This window comes from Nothoprocta perdicaria, unplaced genomic scaffold (genome assembly GCF_003342845.1).
Source record: "Nothoprocta perdicaria isolate Ctin4 unplaced genomic scaffold, notPer1 scaffold_13, whole genome shotgun sequence".
Lineage (NCBI taxonomy): Eukaryota > Metazoa > Chordata > Aves > Tinamiformes > Tinamidae > Nothoprocta > Nothoprocta perdicaria.
Genome location: NW_020454427.1, coordinates 6,639,683 through 6,667,018, shown reverse-complemented (window position 1 = coordinate 6,667,018; position 27,336 = coordinate 6,639,683). Strand labels below are relative to the sequence as shown.

General features: G+C 37.3%; 1 protein-coding gene and 1 long non-coding RNA gene across 4 annotated transcripts in view; one reads left to right on the top strand and one right to left on the bottom strand.

Moving 5' to 3' along the window:
* Window positions 1-15,456, bottom strand: part of LOC112942627 — a 53,314-nt gene extending 37,858 nt beyond the window's left edge. The window contains exons 1-2 of the long non-coding RNA XR_003248419.1: window positions 15,394-15,456; window positions 3,251-3,396 (exon numbers count right to left, since the gene is read on the bottom strand). This is a non-coding gene — a long non-coding RNA (uncharacterized LOC112942627). The remainder of the gene's footprint in view (window positions 1-3,250; window positions 3,397-15,393) is intronic.
* A 277-nt stretch (window positions 15,457-15,733) lies between these two features.
* TLR3 (toll like receptor 3) lies at window positions 15,734-27,261 on the top strand. 3 transcript variants are annotated; one of them, XM_026033591.1, is made up of 8 exons: window positions 15,734-15,746; window positions 17,412-17,504; window positions 18,563-18,618; window positions 21,779-21,839; window positions 22,180-22,628; window positions 23,010-23,201; window positions 24,088-25,916; window positions 26,436-27,261. In XM_026033591.1, the coding sequence occupies exons 5-8, from the start codon at window positions 22,188-22,190 to the stop codon at window positions 26,662-26,664; spliced, it is 2,691 nt and encodes an 896-aa protein (XP_025889376.1). In that variant the 5' UTR covers window positions 15,734-15,746; window positions 17,412-17,504; window positions 18,563-18,618; window positions 21,779-21,839; window positions 22,180-22,187; the 3' UTR covers window positions 26,665-27,261. The 3 variants fall into 3 exon arrangements, with proteins under 3 accessions (XP_025889376.1, XP_025889374.1, XP_025889373.1); XM_026033589.1 differs by having other exon boundaries at window positions 21,753-21,839; XM_026033588.1 differs by lacking the exon at window positions 21,779-21,839.
* Window positions 27,262-27,336: the final 75 nt, after the last annotated feature.

Genomic DNA, 27,336 nt, shown 5'->3' with positions numbered 1-27,336 from the left:
AAGTCCTAAGATCCAGTGAAGCATTTTTATACACCCTTCTTATGAGTTCAGGTTTGTAACATGGTTCCTATTTAACATTCTCAGTTTTAGAAATTCCTTTCCTATGCAGCTCAGTTATGCTATGCACTGTTCATTACAGGTTTTACTGGGCATCAGGGTCCCATGACAGATGCCATTGCTAAACATGGGAATGTGCAAGTCTCTCCAAATACCGAAAAGCTCCTCTGAAGCAGCACAATATTAAATATTGAATGAGGATGCCTAAAGAGTTGAGGAAAAGTCACAACTTCAGTTGTGTTCACATACCAGTGCCAAGAGTGGCAAGAACATTAAGAATGATACAGATAAATAAAAACTCCAGTTTTGCCTTTAAAGATCTTGAGCCTGATCACCTTGATATCTTAAGAGCATCAAGCTCTATAGCAGCTAATGCATGCTCACTTGAGCCGAGCAGGTCCAGATAATGATTAAAATTCATTAGAGCTAAGCTCCACCATGGCTTTTGTTAATCATGGAATTTAGTTGTTTTTTCCCCTAAGTGTGAAGACTAAGTTTTTTTTTTTTATCAGTTTCTGAACTGACAGCAATTTCCAACTCCCTCAGTCTAACTCATCTGAGTTTCACATTTTCTAAACAAAAACAGGCAGTTTGGAGAACCTACATCTTGGCACTCATGGAAAAAAATATAAAATCTCTTTTTTTGATCAAATAGAACATTATCCAACTTTGCCACATTTGATTTAAACTTGTTATATTTCATCACCAAAACTGGACCATAAAAATCTGAGCTTTTGTTATTTTTGTTGCCTTTGCCAATAGATTTCCTGTACTTTCCACAGACATCSAAGTTGCTTTTGGAACAGTCTGCTTTGGACCACAGTGTTTACCAAGGTTAACAAGAACTGCTAATAAAAAAGGAGTTCATCATCAAGATGGTTCAGTGTCAGGAGAATCAGTAACTTTTACTTGAACTCTCTGCCTTTAATTACAAACCAAACATTCAACACAGGCACACTAGAGCTGGAGTCAAAAATAGCAAGTGCTTACACGCACCAAAAGCTGTATTGGCTCTTTTTTTTTTTTGGACCATAGCTCATGTTTGTTAACCACATTTAATCTTAAAGCAAATAACTGACAGAAGTTACAGATAATATTATATAAATGGACATTCAGAAAGCAGTACCATAAAATCACCAGAAGTTTCCTTGCTTACCATTGTGATAGTCTTTAACACACAGTTGACGAACTGTAGAARCTATGAAATTCAAGTCAGCACCAGGAAAAACAATGAACAAAATGTTTTACCTGGACACTTTGATAATATGTTTTTAGGAAAGAAAAAATTAATATGGCAGTCAAACCAGTAAGTGAATTTTTCCTTCTACCAAAAGTTCAAAACAACCCAAGGGCAAATTTAAGTGCATCAACCACACACGAAAAGTTATCCCATTTACTCTAARTGAGAGTAGCAAGAGAATAGACAGATTTTAAAGATAGAGAAAGAGTTACTCTGTACCAGAACTGGAGACACTTGACTCATCATTGATGCTAAATATTTTGCAACATTATGAAGTTGGCAAATAAAGGTTTAGTTCTTCAAAAAGAAAATTAGAATTATGAAGTTCACAAACTAAAAAAGCAATTGACATTCAGTGCAGTCAAGTAAAAGGCACAATAAAAAATCAGATAGCCATATTTAATACTATTTCTGAATAACTCRGATATGTTTCAATCAGTTCTAAATCCTAGGACATTATATCAGTGCATTTACTTTAACGTTTTTTGGAAACAATAAATGACCTTTCAAGGGGCACTGCCCAAGAACACCCTATCACAACAATTCTCAGAAAGGCTACCTCTATCCTGGCATGTGAGAGTGGATCAAGCACTCAGAGCCTCACCACTGTCCTACCTTCTGGGACAGCAGCAGCCTTTTTGGTGCACTTTCACTTAGTCCTACATTCAGACAAAACATCCACAGAATGAGCAAGAGTGAAAAAGACTATGACAAATACTTACATGATTTAAGTGGCATCCAGATACATGAAAGACTTCCTCATACACAATCACTGGAAATACATTTATCAAAAATGCAACTCTCAACAGGCAAAATGGAATGGACTAATATTGAATCCTAACCGAAATTACCACAAGGAGTTTTTTTAAGGGTTTTTGACTTGAGCAAACATAAGCAAGTTTTTCCAGTCTATAGAAGGGGTATTTTTGATGCAAGTACTTCATGTCTTCTTGCTCTCAGAAACATCCAACTTAAATCAAAACTACATAAGTGCCTTAAAACTCCCTGGCCTTTCAACTCATACGAACACAAAGCAAAGTTTCAGGACAATTGAAATTAAGGCAATATGGCAAAAGGTCTTTGTTATTCAAAATTAAGGYTTAAGTATTGTGAATTTGTCTTAAGGAGTGCTTGAGACCCGGTGCAGCACAGGTCTCTAGTTCTACAGCATTTAAGCTGCATGCTCTTACACTGTCATGTACAGAATGACACACAGGATACATCATTGAGCGTTTTGTACAGTTAACAGGCTTGTAGAGCTGCTGGGAACAGATAATATTGTCTAGGAAAGCACACAACATTTTTAGTTCCATTGCTGCTTTAAGGCATTTTTGGAAGCCACAGTAACTAATCCAATGCATTGCTTGCATTTGGCCATAGGAAATAAACCTTGAACTCACAAGGGATTAGGTCCAGTTAAGGAATTTGATTTTTTCAAGCCTACTTTCACTCGTTTAATTCCTAACTGTGAAGTCTGTTTGAACTTATAAGTATGAATTCTGCAATTCTTGAAAAATTAGAAAAAAACATGCAAAAAACATTTTAACTACATTGCTAAGGGTTTTATCTATCCCTTAGGAGCTAGACCATGATTTGCTTCTATTGGCATGTCACCCAACTGTGCTTTATACAAATGTCTACCTTCATTCACAAGTTATGAGAACAGGATAAAAGAAACGGCAAATAGTCTGCTCAGTTACTCTTTCATATGGAAAGTCGTGACTACCCTGCAACTTCTATCAAACTAAGGGAGCCTTCCTTTTTCCCCGGCTCCAAAAGGCTTTTCTCTTCAAGTTACTGCAGTAACACCCAGACAGTCTTAGACTGGAAAACAGTAACTGCTTTCTTGACACAAAAGCATAATTCACATCATTTTTCTTAAGTTAGCAAAATCACTTTTTGCATTCAATYAGCAAACCACTCCTGAAGTATGCACAAAATAAAAACACTTACCATATGTTTCACAACAGGCCAACTCCCCAGAAGACAATTCAGCCAACGAGGATCAGTAGTCATAGGATATATCTAGGCTACAAGCAGCAGTTTTCCTTCTGYAAGGCTTATATTCCTTCTATCCACACTGGTAGCTGGGATATAGCCTGTAAAGCATGCATTTTTAATTTAGTCATCTTGTTCTTCAAAGTGAACTGTTTTGATGAAGCTCTAGGATAATAGGATTATTTTCTTCCTTCAAATTTGCATATAAACTAACAGCTGGGTCAATATATTCAAGAACATACTTCAGCCCACTGTTTATTGAACAGAGGAGTTTACTGCAGATTTCTAAGGATATCAAAATCATTCAATAACTGAAGCTATCTAACTGCTTTTAGCAGCATTATGCTTCAAAACCTCAACCCCATTTCTGTGTTATAGCAACATTATATCCAAACAGATCTGCAAGATGTATTCATGTTAAAATTCTAGCTCAAAATGTTARGTTTCCAATAAAGCAATCAAAGATCCATAATTTAAGAAAAATATYCTCTCTAAAGATTGTTCCTTAGAGAGCCCTTAAGTTCTACATCAGAGCAAGCATTTTTAGTGTCTACATTCTGTTTTTAAACCTGCACCTTTAAATATAATATCTCTGAAGAATCAACTCAAGCAATTACAATGCTTTCCTGTCAGATTGCCTTTCATATGTTTTGAGGTCTGAACTGTTAGGTAGCTTTCATAATTTAGAAGGAAGCATTACATTTCCACTTGTAGCAGAAAAACATTTTTCTGTGACAGGCTTTCATATATAAAGTCTTCAAACCTTTTGATTAGTGTAATTAATTTCTTAGAGCAACACAGGGAAAAGGAAGCTTTTGCAAAGACATAGCAAAGGCTTAATTTTATATGCATACTGCTGTGCAGAAATATCTCGCTAAGTCAAAACTACAACTCAGAAGTCAGTAYTATCTTTCTGAAAGAAGCCAAAGGAGTAAGTTATGCACCTGAATATARGACTAAATTCTGGACAGCATCTAGAAGTTACAAGTCATGACAGATGCATGTAAAAAAAACACGGTAAAAGTACTTGCTACTGAATACTGAAGATGAATTAATGAAGGTAAGCAATCTTCCTTGGAATTCAGTGAGACAGCTTTTCATAGTGACAAATACCATGAACCAGTAAACAAAGTCACAAGAATAGAAACTGTCAAATAACAATAGTGGCYCAATTATCAGATACTTGTTTACAATGCAGTAATAGAATCAGAGGGGTAAATTTCCAAGATGGCTTTATTTTTTAAACCAGAAAAGCAGACAATTAGCCTCATTTTGACAAACTTTCCAAAGCCACAGGAAGATCCTAGGGGAAAGCTGTCCCGTATTCTACTGAGAGCTGGGGAACACAGCCACAGCAGCCAGYGGTGGTACTTGCATTCCTTCCATCCATTCATTGAGAAATTCTAGATCAGCTTTTAGACTCTGAAAGCTGAGAGCTTTTGCAGACTTGGTTACAACACTGGAGACTAATCTTTCAGGGCTYTTAAGTTAACATTTTGAATATCATGCTGTTTTGAGTCCCAGGAGTTCACCGCTCCATTCATTTATAATAGAAGGAAAAAGAGTTGTTATTCTTCCTGTYCATGAAAATCCACGCACGAAAAACATTAAAGGTATCCTTTTTAAAAACAATCAAAATGTAGCCCTTTGTTTTGGACTGGAAATACTTATAATGGTTCAACTGGATGGAAACTAAGTCTTAAAGGGACTTGGGTCAATCAGGTAATATGCAGAAAAACTTTTTCACAGGTTAGGTTCCAGTAAAGGCAGGACAAACTTTGTCTTACACACACAGGCACTGGGCTGGAGAGGCTAAAAATAAGTTAGCAATAGCAAAATCTAATAAAAAGGCTTTGCAAGTGCTGTTCAAAAATACAGCAGGAAAAATTTCCAGACCACAGTAATGAAGGTCAAAGGAAGCTGGCAGTCATAATTAAAACCATGCTCACTGTAATATAAGGCAGGGTCATAAGCCAAGTTCATTCAAGGATAAGCAAGGTCACAGGACAAGCAAAGGCATTGATAATAGACTAATGAAAGCCTTAAAAGCAGCACAACACATTGTGACTGCAGCCACTCATAAGTACAAACCTTCATGAGAAAAAGATGCCTACCTAGGGCTACTTGGCTAGTTAATCCTAAAGCAACCTACTAATGCTTCATTTTCTTTTATGGCTATTTATGGATTACAGTTTGCTTAGTGCTATAAGACATGAAGAAAAATGCAACTTTGTTGAAAGAAAGTGTAAATTAAACAGAAAATGCTTTTGTAGAATATATGGGAGACTGCCTTCACTGTGCAAGTYTAGTCAAAGATGAATCAGACCCCAGAAGCCTTCTTAGCCTCTCATTCTGTTCCAAATGAGAAAAAAATGAGTGCTTCTAGTAAAGTTGGACAACATTTTTCTTTGAGGACAGAGGAGATAGTTTTATACATTCATCATTTAGGGTAGCAATGAAGCACTTCAAAGATTTAAAAGAACTCAGAAAAAATAATTCATGTAGCAAATGAGTATTCCATATACCATCTGACTTCAAGATTATTATTCCAAAGTTAGTTCCAAAACTGAGATAAGATTAAAATTTCAGGTTTTTTTTCCTTTTGGGGGTATCAAATAGGAGATTTCCAGTGCTTTTCACTCAAAAAATCCATCAGTTTTGGATAAAACAATTTAGCAGACAGTATAGAAATATAACAGAAAACTGCTAATTAGCCTAAGTAACTGGCATAATGACATTTGCCTGGTATAGCTGGATGAAGAGAATATTAGAAATCATTTGAGACATTGCATAGTTGAAGAACAAAAATATCTAGCACATCTCTTACACAGGTGCCAGTAGCACCCAGACTAGTGCTACTTATTGACATAAACTTACTTTCCAGTTCAGGCTGTAAAATTTCATCTGTTMATTGCCTTTGTACAAATCATAATAATTGTTGCAGTTAGTATTTCTTCCCAGCATGTTAAGATAACTTTATGGCCTATCTTAACTGAAGCACTGCTGCATTAAAAAAAAAGGTTACACAAGAAAAAAACAGCTCCAGCAACACAAATGTCAATGCAAATAAACTAATTCTTACAGATTATACCTTCAGGAATTAGATGAAATCTGGTTTTGTCCATAAAGCACAGCATAAATGCTATAGAAAGCACTTCTAGTTTTCTAGTATGCAAAGCTAGATCATTTCTCTGAATACCTGAATGCTAGGAAGGTGGTTACAACAATCAGAAGCACATATATCTGCAATAATCTCAAATTGAATATATCTTTATTCAGGTTCATACATTCTGCATAAACTATTATATTTCATATCAAAGAGAAGTTTCTCTCAATCCATCTCTTCACAAAATATGAATAGGTCAGAAAACCCTGAATGTAAGCCAGTTCCCACCATTTCTGTCAGTGGACTAGTCTAATAGAAGCTTGAGGAGATCAGTTTACTTTAGCACAAAGTATCTTCTATTGTGAAAGCTGTATTCATCAGCACTCCACCTTTGCAACATACTAGTAGCTGAAGTAATCTGAATCCAGCCATTCACAATGCACTGAAAGCAGCACATTCTTTTCACCAACAGAGCTTTCCCAACAGGTCCTTTCTTGCTTAATACAAGCCTGCAAAATATTATTTCTTTCCTATCTTTAACATGAAAGAACCATTGACAAATGCATCAGTTGAATATATTACTTTGAAACAGCAAATGGAAAATTTTAGAGAAAAACGATCAGACCATCTGTAATATTCAAGCGTGAGTTTTAAAAACACACCTTTCTTAAAAAGCTGAGCTGAGAACCATTAAGCATTACAATCCACATTCATGAGCACTACTGGTGCTATTTAGTTACTTTTCTRTTTCTCTTCAACTCAAGCCCTTTGTGTCTTTCTGCATTTGCACTACACTTACAGGTTGCTTCACAATTGTTTTAGACAAAACCATTTCTATTAAGCCTTTACGAAAAGATACTTACCCCAACTTCTCACAACTGTAAATCCACTTTTTTTGGGGGCACGCTTTAGTTCTTGAAGCTGTTTCCTCTTGTCCTTTTCTAACGTTTAATTGATAGTTCCAAGAAACTTAGTATTGCACAGATKTATACACTGGTTTACAGTCTAGATGCTTTTCAAAAACTATTTTATTCTAGACAAAAATAGACATGTGCATGTTTAAGATGTACTGTTTGCATATACTGCCATACCATTTTTCCTTTGTCTTTTTCAGGGCTTATCTTACTTAGCTGAAGTCTTTGAAAACACCATTATGCTGAATTATGAAAAGCATGACCTATAGAATAAAAAGACCATGTGAAGAGTTGAGTGCGAAAGGAAAGCACAAGAACTTGTATCAAACCCACGCATGCCAGAGGGTATGTACACTGTCAATTTAATAGAGATACAGTATGTCCAAATATATATAAATTTATACATATACATGCTGATGAACACCATATTGAATCATATTGACATGGACATATCTGAATGTGATTAAGCTAGGACAYTCACACTTCGACTGCCTAGATCTTAAAGCAACTGGTAACAGCCACAAACAGAGCAAACCAATTCACACTTCTGAGCACAACAAAACTTTTCTTGCTAAGTGCAAAACAAAGCAGATAGTCAATAGGAATCTGAATATTAGGAAGGTGCAAAGCCATTTACAGTTTAAAACTACAATTGCATTCAKGGTCAAGCAAGTGAACCGTTAAATACTTAACTTGATAGCAATGGTTCATAGATGGTAAATGGTTTTAGATCTGCAGAATTTTGGATTATTTGGCAAACTATTTCTATTACTTGAAGCGTTGGAGCTCATCAAGCAGCTAACTCAAGTGATAGCAATTCCTCAGTTCAGTGGACATTGATTAAAAATTTGTTGCGGAGAACTGAGAAATATTATGGGGAATATTAAAGATTTAAAGTTTAGAGAGTCTTTGAAATACAGTATAGACAGCAGCTTTTTTCCTCCCACCACRTTATGGCAACACCATGTATCCACATACTTGAATCTCAACACTTACAGYTCAGCTTTAATAAAAGCTCATTCATTGACTTTAACATTGGAAACCCAGAAAGAACTGCCATTCCATTTACCAAGAACACAGCCCATTCCTTTCTCATCCCAAATATACTTTTACCTGACAATTCCAATAGAGAACTGAATTAGCAATTAAGAAAGTTTTGATAATCTCTAGACACAGATCATTTTCTGACCAATATCAGCAAAATTAGTTTATGTCAGGTAGGATAACACTTACATAGACCAAAACAGACTTCTAGATATCAGATTGTCCAAGTCTCTATGTTATGCCTATAGTTTCATTTCTGTAATAGGACAATGATAGTGTTCACGCAATCCCTATAGTCATTTCACAAGCTGGTCTTAAACAAGCTCTGTAATGTCACCACTAAAATATTGTTTTGACACTTATGCCGAAGACATTGTGTTATTGGTGCCAAAAGCAAACAGGCATTTTTATGAAAAGACATTTAAGACCTAGAAACCCAGTTCTATATATTCCTATACTTGTCAAGTGTTTAGTATTTCATAAATCTTTGGCACAAGCTGCAAATCTCTATTTCCTTAATCTGTTGCTATGAAACATAGGGCGTAATTTCCAAGATTTTAGCACTGTTGTAAGCACAAAAGCTTCAGAAAAAAGCAGCTTGGCACATTAGTCTGCCATACCAGTCACTTACAAGCAGTCACATTTCTACAGAAAGCACAGAACATGTGTTCAATATCCAAATATATATGGTGAAATATATAAAAACTTGACTTCAATCATCCCTAAAAGCACACATTACGGTGAAAATTTTATAAACATTTGGATTCATCCTAATCCACTTACCTGCTATTCTCAAGAAGCATTTCTGATCATGCTAGCATCTACAGAAGAAAACTAAGAAAATGGAATAAAGCTAAATGGTATTTTGCTACTATGATTCTGTAGTATACAAGATGCTCTGAATGTGAATTTTATCTACCTATTAGCTAATGCCAATAATCTCTTAAAAACACCATGCATGCTGACTAGGTATATTACCTGGTTTACTTTCTTTTTTCTTCCCTGAAAAGTGTTTCTTCAGAGACTTTTCATTATGTAAAACGTAATTTACTCACATTCAAAGCATTGCTTGCTTATWATAAGATACAACTGTCATGTTGAATATAAAGATTTGAAAGTGTGGAAACAATACATCTAAAGAAAGAAATAGAGAATCCAACAGTTGCACAGGAAACRCCTTCCTCTAACCATTCGTACACATACACCTAGCACTGACAGACAAGCCAACACAGAACACTAAGTGCAAGGTCTCTAATGCACTGTACACCCCCAGCAATATTCAGTGCAGGTTAACTCTAGGATCATCTTGAAGTATTTCCTATGTTTAAGTWGCATGGATATTTAGTGTTCAGCATCATCTGTTTTATTCTACAAACCTATTCCTCTGCAACTACAATACTTGTTAATAGAAATGCAACTAAAGCCTCTTTATAAGTTAGCTTTGATACTCCATCATTAGAGGCCTCTAATTTGTATTCCTATCAACTTGATAGCCTTGTCATCGGCCTCAGTATTTACAAATGAAATACAGCTACCTCAGTCTAACAGAATCAGTAAATATGACTTTAAATGRAGAACCTTTCTCCTGCCTCATTACTTGAATGAAAGACCCAGTTCTACCAGGTGCAGATGCAATAAATTTAGCATATAAAATAACAATGGAAAATTGATACTAGCAAGAGAATTAACTTTACAAATTCTTAAAGCTACAGTGTTTAAGACTGAATCAAACTTGCAAAAGACAACAATTTGCAGGAAAGTTACTTGATATCCTAACTCTAGACAATTCCRGCTTTGTCTTTATTAGTATCCTGAGAAGACTTGACAATTTTAAACAAGTATTCATAGTATAAYTTCTGTAAGCTAATACTTACGCAGAATGCAGATGCAGTCTGACAAACTTGTCTTCTGAAGACCAGAACTCCTTAAACAATCAAAATCAAGCTCACATTTTTACACAGAGTCTTCCCAAATTTTTCTAAGAACCTTTACCATAGAGAATTCACAAATTAAATAAGCACAAACAGAACGGTATTTGTACTAAAGGTGGTTGGAAAGGTAGACTGCAAGGCTATATTAGAAGAGCAATATTCTTCTTTGAAAGTAATTTAAAATGAAGTGTGGCACCTATAAATGGAAGCCTATTGCAATTAAGAGYARACTTCAGCAAACTTGGTAGGTGTTGACCAATAACACAGTATAACTGGCATTCATTCAACTTCAGACACACCAGTGTTCTGACAATSATATGGAGCAAAATAYAAAGAATTATTGATGCTGGTAGAGYTTATTTAGAGATTTCATATGCCCATAAAAAATAGGACTAGATCTAATAGTAGGTTATTCTGTACCTTGGTTCCAATTCCCAATATTGCAGGCTTTGCTGTTTATACGAAGAATCAGTACATCATTTCATCTTTGTTCACCTTTGTTCTACATCCCATTCACTAATCAGAGCTGCTGCTGCTGAGGAAACCACAGGAAACAAACTGACACAAGCTTAGAGGATGTAACCTTGGCAAGGTGACAAAGATCACAACTCTGATTCATCCCTATCACTTCACAATATGTTATTTTCCATTATACCTGTTTACAACTTCAAACTCCATGATATGGCACATTTGGACAGAGTCAAAATATTTAGTTACATATACACATACCATATCTACTTAGAAACAAATTCCAGTTAAATATAAATGTYAACACACAGAAACACCAGTTGTGATAACAATAACACTATCAGCACAAGGAACACCAGCTCCAGCTTAGAAGAATTGTTTATTCAAATGCAGAACAATTAATATTGATAGATATGCTACAGAGAGAAGACAAAAGATGACATTGATCACAAGACAAGCATCCTGTAGAAATACTAGCCCAATTTACTGCAAGTCTTAACTCCTGACCCACCAATTTAACCTTTAAATTGTCCTAGAAGCAAACAAAAGATATTGTCAACATTGCAATAGATGCTTCCTCATTAGACATCTATGACAATACTCACAAGTCCACAACAGCAACACTGAGTACAGACATGCAGAAATCAGTCTACTTCCAGAGAACCCTGCTCCCATTACTGCAAACTACTATGCAATCAGGATACAAATAATATTAGCTATTAGTCAACAGTTTAGTCCTTCTGCCATTCTTTAAATATATGACTGAAGACCAGTAATAACACCACTTAGTACCAGCCTCTTACTAAATCTCATACATCTCAGTCTCATTTGAAGTTATAAAAACAGTACAAATGAGACTTCAGTGCACAGTCAGCACATCTTACCCTACTTCCTGATATAGCAGTAAATGCAAAACAGTTTGTGAAACTATCCACAGTTTAGTCAAATAAGAGTTGATGCTTCAATAAAGACRGAATAAAATTACTTCTAAAATACACTATACAGCCTAACACATTACTACTGTGGCAATCCCTGTAATTCTTCTGCTATGACAGAAACATTTACTTGTATTGCAAAGATGAATACCTTGAAGTGAGATCACTCCAGCTTGGAAATGCTGCAGTCTGCTTGTCACATGCTGTTAGAGAGCAATGAATTACACTCCATGTACCACCAGTGTTACCTCTTTTTAGCCATGTGATCTGCATGGCAGCCTCAGGCACTTAACACATAGGTTCAATTCAGGCACAATAAAGTAGCATAATCAACATCTGTTACACTGTTGGGAAGCATCAAACCTACCGCATCAAACCTCATCATTAGTCTGAGCTGATAGATGCTGAACTCGCAGCTAACACCTCGCCTCTCAGTTAGGCTYATTTATTTCCCAGAGGACTCATGTAGAAAATTAAGTTACAACAGTAGCAAGTTAGTAATAGCTGCTTGGGGGAAGGGAGGCATGTCCCAGTTAAGWACAGCTTCTCAAGAAAGCCTAAAAGCTTCCCAAGCTTACAGGTAGACTAAATAAGGACAAGTCCAATAAAATGAATTAGCTTCATAATAGCAAGCTTTGTGTTTACACTTACAAAATACTATAAGCTGCATCTGCTTAAAACAATATTGAGTGGTCAGGTGGTTTCCAGTTTTAAGGCATGTTAGTATAATCAGCCTTAAATGAAAGCAGATGGGAGTGACAAAATATGTTAAGGTTATTAAAGACCTCTAGAGGATATAGTTAAATGAGGTTAGCTAATCCACCTTAGAAGGGTATTATGAACTGCATTGCTTATTCAAAAATAGCTTTCTTAGATCTATTTTAGGTTTTCATAAGACAAATAAAAGTACAGTCTCAAATAAAAATAACAGTTTCAGATTCTGACAAGAAAAATAAATATGTTAACCAGCATGAACAACTATTCATTCAGATGGTCTTCCTTTAATTTTGCAATACATAGTAGATAGCAACAATTTTGGTTTATCAAATAGTGTACTATATCTATTTAGAAAGAACAAGAAGTCTTAAGCATTCAGAAGCACTCTAAGTGTACAAATCAAACTCTCAAAACTCAAAAGGCTAAAGTTTGAAAACAACTAATATTTGCGTGGGAAACAATCTATAACCAAGCAAAACTTCTTACATAACTTTGCAGCTTTTCAATGTTCAGTATTGCTACATTGGTTATGGTTTATTGATATAATATTCATTAGCTGACATACCKCTTAAATGGAATGAGGATTCACACTCAAGCCTCCCTGCCTATATCAATGGCCTGCTTCTTACCTGTAAAATCCATTTCTCAGCTTACTTAAGAGCTCATAACCAAAACAGCCAATAGGCTACTAGAAAAAAGTCTAAGAAAACAGTTTAGAGCCTCCTCACATTAAAAGGAAACTCAAACCACATGCACTTGCTCTCTCAGTGCTTAGTTTTGTATCTCTACTATCCACCCTCTCCTGTGGAAGATACCTAAATATTTTTGAGAAATTCAGCCTGAAGTTACTATCAAATGCACTTACAGAACAGAGATGCCAGAAGAAGCACCTAGACAGAGAAGCAATTTCTGAAAGCTGCTTTGGTTTTGGTGCAACTTGGTACTAATGTGCTTAGCCTTAACAAAGCTGCAATGCTTCCTCAGTATGTGCAAAGGCAGTACAATATCCTTTTTTTAACCCTCCCTCTCTACTTCCTAATCCTCAGGCTAACATAAATCCTAGCTCCCAAGGTTACAGGAAGATCAAACAGYTAAGTTCTAGCTCCTGGAGTAACTTCCTGAATTTAGATGTCTATACTAAAATTATTTCACARCTTAGAAATTACTTAAGAACTCTCAGCATTAAAGTGAAAGCTTTATGGAGAATTTACTCCAGTGGAGCAGCTAGCATCTAAAAAAGGGCTTGATTGGCCATTTCATAATTCCCTATCTTCCCTTTAGAACACAAATAAACCAGTACTTGTTTTTCATATTCATGTTGAAAATAATTCACAAACACATAGACCAAAGAAATACCAGCAGCTATAGAAAGAAAAGTGTCAGACTCAGATTCAATAGATGCATCAAGTGAAAACAAAAGCCATCAAACAAACATCAAATCTTCACAAGGTGTTTTTATTTCTACCATAAACTCCAGCATAATAAGTCTAGTGTAWGTGTACTAATAGGTGTATGTGTCTTACAAGCACATTCTTTATAACCAATACACACAACACTAGGCAAATACTCTAGTTAAATGCAAGTTACAGGAAGCTACTCCTGAAACACTGAGAAAAAAATCAGTCCCTCTATCAAGCAGATCAACATAAAAATTAAGGCACAATAAGCCAAAAATCCCTGGTGCCACTTTTACAGTAGGCTTGGGCTCATCTTCTCAGCAAAGCAATAGAAGCAGAAATGATGTTGAAAATAATGTCAAGCATTATAATACAGCAGCTCTTATACAAATATCTTCCCAAGATTCACCATAAACCTGTAACTTTGGGCTACTAAGTTGAAAAAAGTGATTACATAATACTGGACRGAGAGAAATAAAAAGATATTTGAAAGCCCTCAAAGACTGCTACTCTGTTTTATACTATATGCTATACAAAGAAACTCAAGAAACATCCCATGAAATGTAAAGAGGAAAGCAACAAAAGAAAGGCTAGAGGCTGCCACTGGAGACCACACAGGGCTGCCAGGCTACTGCTGAGCCTATATGGGGGCCACAGGCCAAGGGCCTGCGCCAGGCTGCAGCCCCCGCATGCCTGCGGCCGCAGGGCAAGGGCCTGCGCCAGGCTGCAGCCCCCGCATGCCTATTTCACTCACAAGACTCTATACTTAGCAAAGTAAGTTCCATAGAACTGCTGCAGTTCTTCTGGAAACAAAAGTTTTAGTTAAAGGTGTCCTGGAGTGTTCTGCCTCCTGAAACAAAGAATCAAAACAGATTTTTCTAGGAGAAAAAGTATCTCTTTAAATCACCATAAGAGATGCTCACATCCTCAGTGCATTGCTATCTTTGCTATTTTGTAAGCTTTTCATAGGAATAGTGAAGTGCAATAAGTGCAGTCTCTAAGAAGTTTGCCTTCTAGACCACTGGTAAGGTTGTTAGGGAATTATAGCAGCACTACAGATATTTACACTTATATTTATAGAAACACAGTGCAAACTTCCACTTTTTTACAACATCTCCCACTTACAATCAGTCACAGCTAGGCAATGGCCTTAGCACAACACCAACTATCAGCACTCTGTAACAAGACCCACAACTTTTACACTTCCAAAGTAATCTCCTCACACTTGTTGGCTCTCTGGAGCTTTTRCACTAGGGACATACAGATATTTTAYTGTTTATAAAGGTACTTACTGCTGCTTTTTCATGCCTCACAGAAGTTGAGCTACATAACTCTACAGAAATCACTTTGGGCCCTTGATCTTAAGCAGCAGCTGAATACATCAGGTTGTGTTTACCTACTTATGCCTCTTACAGCATTTATCTCCCACTGTTGCTGCCTTAAAATCCAAGTTACAAACRCAGAAAAATGTTTTCTACAATAAACGTTTACTAGCCCCATTATTTCCTTATAGCTGCTATACCATCTAAGACAATATCAGTTTTGCAACAACAACAAAAAAAACTTAGAGAAAAAAAGACTCTCACAGGGTTTTTTCACTAAAGACCCAACAAATTTCYTCAGCTACATCCACAAAATAAAGACACTTGAAACACATCTTAAGCAGTCGTTCCACCAGGCAGCGCGCGCCGCAGCCGTTACCAGCCACTCGCGCCGCAACCGCAACCGTTACCAACCATGTGCAGAAGTAACGACCGACACGCGCGTCGGGCGCCRCTTTTATAGGCTGCTCGAGGTCTCGCGAGAAGAGGGCGTGTCGAGACTTGGGGGCTATAAAGGCGGCCACGTCGGCACCGCCCTTGTCCCTGCTAGGGGCGCGTTTCKGGGGTGGGTTCTGGCCGGCCGTGCTCCGCAGGAGTTGTTACCTTTTTAGATCTCGGTAGGAGATGGTGGTTTGTCGTTGCGGGAGGGAATGGGGAGTAATGGAGGTCTGTGTTTTGTTTTTAAGCTGATTCCTACTTTTTAGAGGAATTTGGTTGTTTACAGCATCTYCTCACTTACTTTTAGTCTCAGCTTGGGACTGTTCTAAATGTAAAGAAATTTTTTGTTGTCAATTGCACATTGATTCAGCCTGACAAGGACTTGCAGACTGCTGGAGCCTTGGGGGGGGGGGGGATGGCAACAGCAGGAAAAAAGGCTTTTTTTGGTGGTAATAGCTTTGTCTTGATGAAAAGCAAAAAATCAATGTGGTGCATTAGTCAYTTTTTCTTAAAAACCTTGAAGGACTTAATATGAATTGATAGGATGTGGTTTGGCAGTAGGTGCTAGTGCAGAGCTTCTTTTTGTTTGTGGAGCTGCAGGTGTGTGTGTGTGCTTTTCCACTGGCCTGAGTATGCAGAGTAGAGACTGTTTGGATAGTCTTGTGTAGAGGCAAACATTGCTGAATGTCTTCTCTTGGCTGTGTGAGGCTGTGTAGTGGTAGTGGGTAGTAAGGGCAGTCATCAGCTGGGTTGTATTCTTGGGAGAAAGGAGCCTGTGAGAGGGGCATTTGTGCCTTTTAGCCAAGTGCCTCAGGTTGGGCTCGTTAGTGGTCCTGTCAAAGGCAGCCTTGTGTRGAGGTGGCTGTCTAGGAGAGGATGTGGCTGTATCCAACTTGGGTGTGCTGTGTGGGTGATGTAGGGGATAGGAGGGTGAGGGGCCTCYAGGAGAGCTCATAGGGCCTTTCCCCAGGAGTAGCAGATGCCTTTGAGGGAGCGGTTGGGAGCAGAGTTGGATGTGTGCTGGAGATGGTGTTTATGTGCAGGATGCATCTCATCCAGCTGACTTAAGAAAATGCTCCCCTGTGTGAGGGGGGCCTGAAGCAGGAAAAAAATTAAATAGATCATGTAGCATAAGTTAGCCTCTCATGCTATTTTACTCTATGGATATTTTCAGTGCTAGTGTTCCTGGTTTTTGTACTGAGACAGCTTTTTCTAGAATTTTCTAGGCTTTGAGYGCCTTTTCAGACAGCATTTGCACTRAGCTGTTGTAGCCCATGTAGGGCTTGAGCTTCACCCATGTTCTTTCCCAGCTGCCTGCCTARAAGCACCAGTTTTCTGGACTGTTGGGTTGCTTAGTGGGTGCCTGGGGAGGGACTTAGTTTGTGTGTGCTACAGCAAAGCTTCCAGAGTAATGGCTTTAGAAATTACTGTATAGTTAAACAATTGTAGCTTAAATACATTCTGCTTCTGACAATTTTGTATATGGTTAGATATGTCCAACTGTTCTCATTTAACTAAGCTAGGGTATACTGGCTGTTTATTGCATGTACCTCAGCTCTGATCAATCTAATAAGATGAATAAGATCAATCTAATAAGATGAATCTCCTACAGATACTGCATGAGACGAAAGTATTTAACTGAAATTATTTTCCACTGCTTCCTTAATTTATCTGTCTTAGATGCAGAATTCTTGTCTTAAAACAAATCTAAAAATGTTCAATGAAATACTCTGCAAATAAAAGGATTTACTTTTGTTGGTGAGTTTAAATTTTGTAGGGAACAACTTTAAGTCATGTAAAAATCTTGATAACAGTATTACAACTTTGGGTACCTTTTTGTCCAGATCTCACTTCTACAAGGAAGGACTAAGAACTGAGAAAGAAATGGAAGTCAAGGGCTTTTTAAGAAAGAATTTATCCTCTTGGGAAGCATGAAGGTAGGAGAGCAACTTAACTCACTTGAGAATTTTTTTCCTCAAATATTTTATGAAGTGCATATATTTTATGCATATATTTTATGAAGTGAAATGTTGCAGCTTTCTGTTTTTCCATGTGCTTTTTTGTAAGTCAGCCCCCAGAAAATTGTGCTAAGTATTTTGTAGGCAGTCTTGGGGAAAGTAGCTAAGGAGTGTTTCTTCAGAATTATGTGAGGTGTATCATTGGTATAATACTATTGTAACTCTGTTTTTTGCTTTATTGGATTTTTCTTTATTTTCTTAGCTTTGTRGATTACATGAAGAGTTATTAAGAATGAGGTATTCTGCAATTCCACCAAAGTAATATGGTTCAGCAAATTGAACTGTTATACTCATCAGTGCAAGTAGCCTTGGAGCTGAATATCAAATATACTAAATTAGTTTTGTTGTAATTCGCAGGATGGTTTCTGTGAATGGATCCTAGCAGATGGTTGAAAATACTCAGTGTGGAGGAAATGAGCTTAGAAAATTTCCTTAAGGGAGCTTGAATTTTATGAAATATCTTCCTAATTTGTGTGTATTTGCAAGCAAGTCAGGGGTTGATCCATATCCCTTCCAACTCAACTGTTCTGTGAAACTGAATGGCTGTTTCTAATTTGCAGAAGGTTAATGCTGACATCTAGTGGTATTTTCTTTTGTAAATTCATGGTGATGTTAGAGGTGGCTGAAAGTACTACCATAAGCAGAAACTTAACTGGYAMAATAGCTTCAARTAYAGTTTTAGGGARTATCAACTATACTAAATCAGAYTTCTRTGAATGGATCCTAGCAGATGRTTGAAAACTCTCAGTATGTGAGAGACGGTTAGCTTTTGTCAAGGATCATACAAAATGCTTCTATACTGATTAGTATCTCTGAGTATTGAGTGAGTTAAGAATCTAAAACTATTTCTTTGCTTCTACTGCTCTTGTGAATTCTATTGCTCTCTAGTGAATTTCAGTATTTGTTGGAAGCAAATGCAAAAGAATGCAAGGAGTCCTTGAGAGTGAATATGTTTGAGGCCTCCTTTCTTCCTGCAGTGTCTGGGACCCAACATCTGTGCCTGGACTGATTTCATACCATAGGATGTTCTCAGGTAAAGTTATTAAGCTTTTGTTGTTTYAGAGCTTTTTTTAATCCTCTCCTGAATCTGTGTAAACAGATCCTGGTTTTCAGGCAGTATGCAGTGTGGCTGTCATTGCATTAAACTTGCTCAGGGCTCAAGCTGTTGAATACTGTTTGTGTGCTCAGAGCTGAGCAACTCTGTAATTTGCTCTGTACAGGGGTTGTAGACAGTCCCAAAGCAAGTTACTGGAGGTATTACGTTTGTTACAGAGTGACTATAGTTTTTGATGTGAACATGTTCTATAGATCTTTGTGGTCTAAGTGACTTTCCAACAGTCTAGAAAAATGCATCTCAGGGATAAGGATGCTCCTTTCTAGTTTTATTTTCTTGTGTTTTAGTGCTGAGCGTATTTGTCTCTAGGGAACCTTTGTCTGTCCTCCTGTGACAATGAGGAGCCATATTTCAATTTTATAACTTTGTATAATATTTTGCTACTTGTGTAGATGCACAGTGAACTGGGTTTTTTCCTTCTGTCTTGCCTACCGAGTGCTCAGTAATATCTGAGGATMTAGAAACCTAGATGATTTGGGGATTACTAGTTGGATACTGAATACCGGTTTCCAGTATTATATATGTGTTTATTCYTTCCATATGTGCTGAATTAAGTGGTGACTCATAATTTCTTTAGGTGGTTCTGCAATTTTAATTTACTTTCACACAGATCAGGATGAATGGTAGACTACTATTTTTTCAAATTTCTTCCAGAAGCAAAATGATAGTGAAGTGATTGGAGCATGAAGTAATTAAATCTCCTGTCAGCAGGACTAGATGAGAYGAGCTCAGCTATTACTGTGCGTGGTACTATGTAATTTGTCCTGATGGCCATTTGTCCTTGAGAACCACAATTTGTTCCAAGTTATTTTTGTTATCTCAAAGTATTAAGCAGCAGATGAAAAAATTCAGCCTCTTGCAGTGTATTGCCTCTTTAGCAAAACAGAAAAAATGGATTTCAATGAATTGTACCAGGCCCAGTACTTTGCCATTTGAGTGATTCTTCTGGCAAACTGATGATCAAGTCCCAAGGAAGGGAGGGAAGTAAGTGTCCGAAGGACCCATCTAAGAGTGGCACCTATAACTTTGATCTTTGAAAACTATTTTTAATACAATAGAAAATACTTGATTATCTCAACTTTAATGTTACTCCTACAAAAAGGAATTGCCTTTTTAAAARGGAAACTAATTATGGTATTGTAGAAGCATTTTGTGCTTTGTGTTCTCAGACTGAGTAGTATTCCACAGTCAAACTTAATATAAAACATTTAATTTGAAGTTTCATATACTTAGGATTTTTAGAGACTCTGAAATGTAGCTAGGAATAAGCTAGGAATAATTTTGCATCATGCATCTTCTGTGAAACCTCGGTGGGCTTCAAGGGGGTTCCCTGCAGTGCCTGTGGCTGCCCAGCCGTGGTCCTGGGGTGCTCAGCACCCTGGAGGCGCTTCCAGGCCGGGCTGTGGTCGCGCCGTGTGCCTGGGCCTGCCTCGGCCTGCACCTTGGGCCRCCCTTCCTGCTTTCGCTTTCATTTCTTGTTCCCTCTCCCTGACGCTTTTGCCCGGCTGCTTTTCGCGGGCTGCAGCCGGTGCTATGCCTGCATGTGCGAATGCTGAAGAAGCCCTCAGTGGYAAGTGAATACTGTTTTTCACTGAAAATCGGGGGAGGGACAAAGAAGAGAAAAAAAAAAAAAAGGTGAGTGAGTTTAGGTAATAATTTGGACGTGGGTTTTCTCTGAAATTGTGTAACACAAGTTAGCAAAATCAATACTGTTGTTGTTTACTTAATGTGTACACTTTAATGCTTATACTCAGATGCATTTGCTCCCAGCTGGCTGGAGGTATTTCTTGTCACAAAAATAATATTGATAGAATGTCAGCCTGGGATCTGCAGAAGGCTCACTGTATGTTTGTGCTGTTCTTCACTTCCTAAAATCTGTGCTGGTGGCTTTAGAAACTTTGATTCACTTCTGTTCATTAATATTGTTCTGCAGCCTTTTCCTTTGATTTTTTTCATGCTTTGGAAGGGGATCCAGTGAAGAAACTCCACTCCTGTTTTTTATCCCACTCAAAGTGCCTCCAGGCTTCCTGCAGCCAAGATGACCAAGCAGCAAAAGGACCTCCCTSTTGCCTAAGAAATGTCTGTGGTTTTATATAGATTTTTATTCCTTTGAAACCTAAGGATCGGCTGATGATATGTACACATGAGCAGTGTGTACCTGGCAGCTACTTGATTTCTCTGTTTTAAAACAGAAGACCTTCTGAGGAGTCAGTGATAATGAAGCCCTTGTTACAGATGGGCTCACACTTGGGTTTCCTCTGGAGCTCTTCCGGCAGCGCAGAGAAATGAGGAAGCAGAACTGGTCCTCACTCTTCCTCTGCTGCAGCGATGGAGCTGCTGTGTTGGCCAGTGGCTGCAGCARGTCAGGTTGCCTGCAGGAAGGGCATCCCCCCCTCACACTTTAATTCCATCCTGTCAGTCTGATTGCTAGGAGCAGGGAAGAGGAGGCTCCCAGTGTGCCAGGCAGGACCTGACAGAGAACTGGGGCTTCATTAGTGTGTGCTTTAAATTCTCCTTTGTGGTCCTTTGTGAAATGATTTAGGTTCTTTCCCTGCTTGTCTCACCTCACACTGGATTTTTACCAATGTCTCTCCCTAGGTGGAGGAGGCTGCTTTCAGAGAGGCATTGGCGGGATCTCCCAGGCTGTGTTAGGGTGACTTTCCCTCTTGAATGGCTGTGTCCTCTGTGGAGCCAGGCAGCACTGGGGCCTGCTAAAGCCCTGTCTGGCTGCAGATTTTGATGTCTGCCTTGGGGTGTTATGGTACTAGAGCTGCATGGTGGGTGGTGCTTCTGTGTAAAACATCAGCTCAGAAATGTCTTTTTTTCTTACATATGTCATGCCRGTTTAACTTGTTGTTTTGTTATTACTGGTCATGGGGTTGGAAGAGTTAATCTAATGAGCTTTAGGCTAAATCATAATAATTAAAAAACAGGTTCTAAGCAAGAAAAATGCAGCTTGCTGAGTAGAGGAAGCTTGTTGGCTTTGGGTTAGACTTTTGAGAAGCTGTTGTGGGTTTCTCTTAAATCTTATACTCTTAAAATCTTCTCTATAGCTTATTCTGTGGTGGGGCTTTTACAGTCTTCCATATCTGGTGGCCCATCATGCTGAGACKAACCCACTGTTAAACTGAAGTTGACAGGTAGGTTCTAAATTTGTTGAAGAACTGAGACCTATGYTGAGGGTTTTTTTCCCCTGTAAAGCTATTAAGGCTTAATTTTACGTCTCATGGATACTAAATGGAAACTCAATAAATAAGAAATCTGATTCTCTACAAGTATAGTGAAATAGAAAGAAGCTGAGCCATTGGAAATTAGAGCAACTGATGACAGAAACAGGATGTAGTGGAGAATGTAACATAAAATTCTTTATATAAAAATGTTCTCCTGGAGATATCTGGATGCATGTGTTAAATCTATGGACTAGACAAGCTGGTTGTGTCAATGAACATAATTTGTACTGTTTTCATTTTGCCTTTTCAGATAAAGCAATGAGAAGTGGCATTTTTTGTGGGATCAGCTTATCTTTCAGCCTGGTGTCTACCTGTTTGCTGTGTATATCAACTGGAGAGCCATGTGAGATCAAAAATAAAATGGCTGATTGCAGTCACAGAAAACTGACTCAAGTTCCTTCTGATCTCCCAGAGGATATAATGGGCTTGGACATTTCTCATAATCAGATAAAAATGCTGTCTCCTGTGAATCTCACCCGCTACAACCAGTTGGTTTATTTGAATGCAGGGTACAACAGCATTTCCAAGCTGCAACCAAAGTTATGTCAGAATGTGCCTCTGTTGCAGGTTTTGAGGTTAGAACATAATCAGTTGCATGAACTTTCTGACAAAGTCTTTGCTTCCTGCACCAACTTGACTGAGCTCAATTTAGGATATAACATAATAGAAATTAAAAATAATCCTTTCCAAACCTTGAAGGTAAGCTTTAAAAGCATGCTTTCTGTATAAATAAAGTATAGAGCGGTAGTTCTATTKTATTCTGATGTATGAACAAAAGGTATGTCCTACCTGCCTCTGAAAAGGGCYTGGTATATTCTTTTTTTTCCTTTGGAAAATCAACAGTGTCCTGCATCAGAGTGCACTGGAGTTTCAACCATCCTTATAAGTTGCTTCTCCATCCCCTTTTCCCTACTGCATCCCATTGAGGAACCTCTTTAACAGAGAAACTGTGCTTGAAATTCTTTTCTATTACAAATTTATTTTAATTGTAGCCATGTGACATATTTTTAGTTGTAGGCTAATGCACTATTTCAGTATATTTTTGTAAATAAAAATTTTTCATATAATACYTTTTTCCAGAACTTGGATACTTTGGATCTATCTCATAATAATTTGAAGTCAGCAAATCTAGGATCACAAGAACAGCTGAAGAGCCTTCATGAGCTTGTGTTATCTAGAAATAAGATCAGTGAACTGAAAAAGGAAGACTTCTATTTTCTTAGAAGTACTTCCTTGAGTAAGCTTGACTTGTCCTCAAACCCACTGAAAGAGGTAAGGAAACACTTGAGAAATCTAACTGGGTAAAAGTGAAGTTATTCTTATCCTTTATGGTACAGCTTTTTTGGTTAAATTTTGAACCTACTGATGTTAAAGATRAATATTTTGTTGTAATAAAGTCCACAGTGCACAGGAGGAATAAATTTTATGATGCACTTAGCTCTTTAGAAGGACCTCTTTGTTTAAACATGCCCCATAACTAAGCTAGTACTACCCTGATCTTCAGTCAGTAATGCATAAAATTATTTTTCTCACAGAAATTAAGAACTCAAGTTAGAAGAGTTGTCTCAGGCAAGAGTTAGATCCAGTAGCTCTGTGGACAGTAATTGGATATATTCTGTGCAGAGAAATTGTGTATGTGCTCAAGGGGAACAGCAGATAATGTTTTTCTATTCAGAGACTGGCAATATCCTTGATTTCTTTCCAGTGGTAAGTGTTATGCAAGGCTAGTTAAATAATTTGGATCTTAACTATCTGCTCATCAGAGAAACTTTGTATTAGGCATGCAAGCTATTCTACAGAAATGAGCATTGCAAAAAATAGTCTCTGCTCTTTAAAAAGTGTCATTTATCTTACTGCTTGCTWACTTTTTATACCCACTGATTATAGCAGTGTTAAAATGTGATTCTTTGAAGAGTGTTGGTGAAAGTGCTGCAGAGCTTTCAACTGGTTGACCTTCAGCACATGAATTCATCTGCAAATGACTGATACTTCAGTTGCAAAGTAKTTTAAAGTGGCCTAAACTTTCAATACTTGAGATGCTATTCCCTTGTCTCTGGCTACTTGTTCATTGTTTTGTTGGTATGAGTTTCAGTGAGCCTATGCACTGCATCAGCCTGGAGAGCCTTGTTTATGTCAATTCTTTTCTTTTTCTTTTAAGTTTCATACAGGATGTTTACGTGCAATTGGAAAACTGTATGGCCTCGTGCTGGACAATGTTGAGCTTGGTGAAAATTGCACAAGGAAACTTTGTACGGAATTATCAGACACAGCAATTCAGAAACTCTCCCTCTGCCAAGTGAAGCTTTCAAGTGTTGGCAAGTTAACTTTCCAGGGACTACAAGGAACAAATCTTACTGTTTTAAATATTTCCAAAAACTCTCTGTCCATCTTAGAAGCTGACTCCTTTCAATGGCTTTCAAAATTAGAATATTTGAACTTGGCAGATAATAAGATTACTGATGTGACTTCTCGATCACTTTATGGATTGTCCAATGTCAAATATCTGAATCTGAAAAATTCTCTTACTGGGAAAATTGAAGATTTTTCCTTTCGTTGGCTTCAGCACTTGGAATACCTTATAATGGACAATAACAATTTTCCAGGAATTACTGCTAATATGTTCACAGGCCTGAACAGCCTGAAATATCTGAGTCTTTGTAACTGCAACATAAACTTACAAAGAATAACCAATAAAACATTTTCATCAYTTGCTAATTCCAGTTTGCAGGTTCTCAACCTCACAAAAACCAGAATTTCTACAATAGAAAGTGGAGCATTTTCTTACTTGAGACACCTGAARGTTCTTGATCTTGGCCTCAATGAAATTAGCCAGGAGCTCACAGGTCATGAATTTAAAGGTCTTGATAATATACAAACAATTTACCTTTCCTATAACAAAAACTTGATTTTGCAAAGTGAATCATTCACTTTTGTACCAAGCCTTAAAAAACTGATGCTGAGAAAGGTAGGTTGCAGCAGTYTGGCAATTTCTCCTTCACCCTTTCACCCTCTACAAAATCTGACAGTCCTGGACATCAGCAACAACAACATAGCAAACATAAAAGATGACTTATTTGATGGACTTCACAAACTTGATATTCTTGATTTGCAGCACAATAATTTAGCTCGGCTTTGGAAACATGCAAATCCAGGTGGCCCTGTGCTTTTTTTAAAAGATCTTCCCAAACTGCGTATTCTTAACTTAAAATCAAATGGGTTTGATGAGATTCCAGTTCAGGTCTTCAAGGGTTTGTTTCAGCTAAATGATTTGGATTTGGGATCAAATAATTTGAATTTGCTTCCAGCAACTGTATTTGATGACCAAGTTTCTCTGAATTCATTGAACCTTCAGAAAAATCTAATAACCTCTGTTGAAGAAAAAGTGTTTGGCCCAGCTTTTAAGAGCTTGAGGATACTGGAGATGGATTTTAATCCATTTGATTGCACCTGTGAAAGTATTGCTTGGTTTGTTGGGTGGCTTAATGTGACCCGGACATATATACCTGGACTGCAAAACCGTTACCTTTGCAACACTCCACCTAAATATCATGGTAGTCTGGTATTGCATTTTGATAGTGCAGCGTGTAAAGACAGTGCTCCATTTCAACTACTTTTTGTGATTACTACTACTTTAGTAATGCTGCTCATCTTTATTGTTCTTCTCATCCATTTTGAAGGTTGGAGAATAGCTTTTTACTGGAATATTTCAGTAAATCGAGTACTTGGTTTTAAAGAAATTGACAGACAGCCGGAAGAGTTTGCTTTTGATGCCTATGTTATTCACGCAAAAAGGGACAAGGATTGGGTGTCTGAGAACTTCATTTCTTTGGAAGAAAATAATGAGTTYTGTGTTAAGTTCTGTTTAGAAGAACGGGATTTTGAAGCAGGCATATCTGAATTTGAAGCCACAATTCAGAGTATAAGAAGGAGCAGGAAGATTATTTTTATTGTGACTGAACATCTTTTGAAGGATCCCTGGTGCAAGAGGTGAGTGGGACATAACATTTGTATAAATTTCTTTAATATAAGTTTGCAATGTAAGTTAAAAGAACTCTGCTACATAATTTTAAAAGTTTCAAAAWTTGAAGTTAATTGTGCCATGTATACATTAGTAGCAATTTTGTTTTTTCAGTTTATTTTCAGAAAGTAAAACTATCATCACTCCTGGAATGGTGCTTAAAGCACAACAATAGTTGGTGAGATGTTAAGCTTGTGACAGTCTTTTTTTGCCTTTAAATCTTTGCTGCTTTCAGTAGCATTCTGGAAAAGAGCCATGTTGAACAAGCCTATATTGAGAGAGCAGACTGGCTATTTTTAGGGAATGATTTTTTCTTGTTTTAAAAGGTAATTTGTTAAACAGGAACAAGATTTATCACACAAGGGACAAAAAGCCCTGACTTTGAGCCTGACACTTGTTTTTGCAATGTGTTATTTGCCCTGTTAAGGGAACTATATGCTGGCCTTTCTTCCTATGAAAAAAAAGTCTGTTTGTACTATTTTTTTTAGGTTTAAGATATATCATGCGGTTCAGCAAGCTATTGAACAATGTCGTGACTCCATTATATTGATCTTTCTTGATGATATCCCAGACTACAAGTTGAATCATRCACTTTCCTTGAGAAGAGGAATGTTCAGATCTCGCTGCATTTTGAACTGGCCAGTTCAAGAAGAACGAGTCAATGCATTTCATCAGCAGTTAATGATGGCACTTAAGTCTAATAGTAAAGTGAACTGAATTTTGAAAATATAAACTTGAAATCATGGAGCCCTTTTGTGCGTGTTCTGCAATTAGAAAAGCCTTGGCCAGGGGGAAAGGAAAAAACAATTGCTTATATTAGAAAAATATATAATCATTACTGTAACATTTTACTTTTCCAGACTTACATTCTTGCTGATATTTTGATTCACTGTGCTGAAATGACATATTTAAATGGACCGTGATTGATAGTCATCTCAGTCTGTATCAAAAAAWGCAGAATTAAGAAGCATGAAAATCACTGAAGTCCTAGAAGTAATGAAAAAAAAAAAAAAATTGTCTCAAAATAAACCAAAGTGAATGCAGTAATAAGATAACAAATGTTGTGGAGAAGGTAGAATGGACCCTATTCTGCTTATCTCAGGAAAATGACAGGAGAAACAGTGAAATAGATTGAAAAACTTTCCATATGAAACTGTAAATTATATGGATATTACTTTTAGAGGTAAAGGCAAGAATTCAGCAAAACTTTATTTAAAAAAAACCTTTGAGAGAAACAAAGAAACTTTACCCTGGGAACATACTGTTCAGAACATGCGGTGAAGGGTTACTTAAGCCTTTTTAATGGGATTAGGACAGATGGCTATGAACTGTTTTAATCAACTTTTAATGATTTTGAAAGTTATTTTCTACTGAAATTCAGAAATCCAA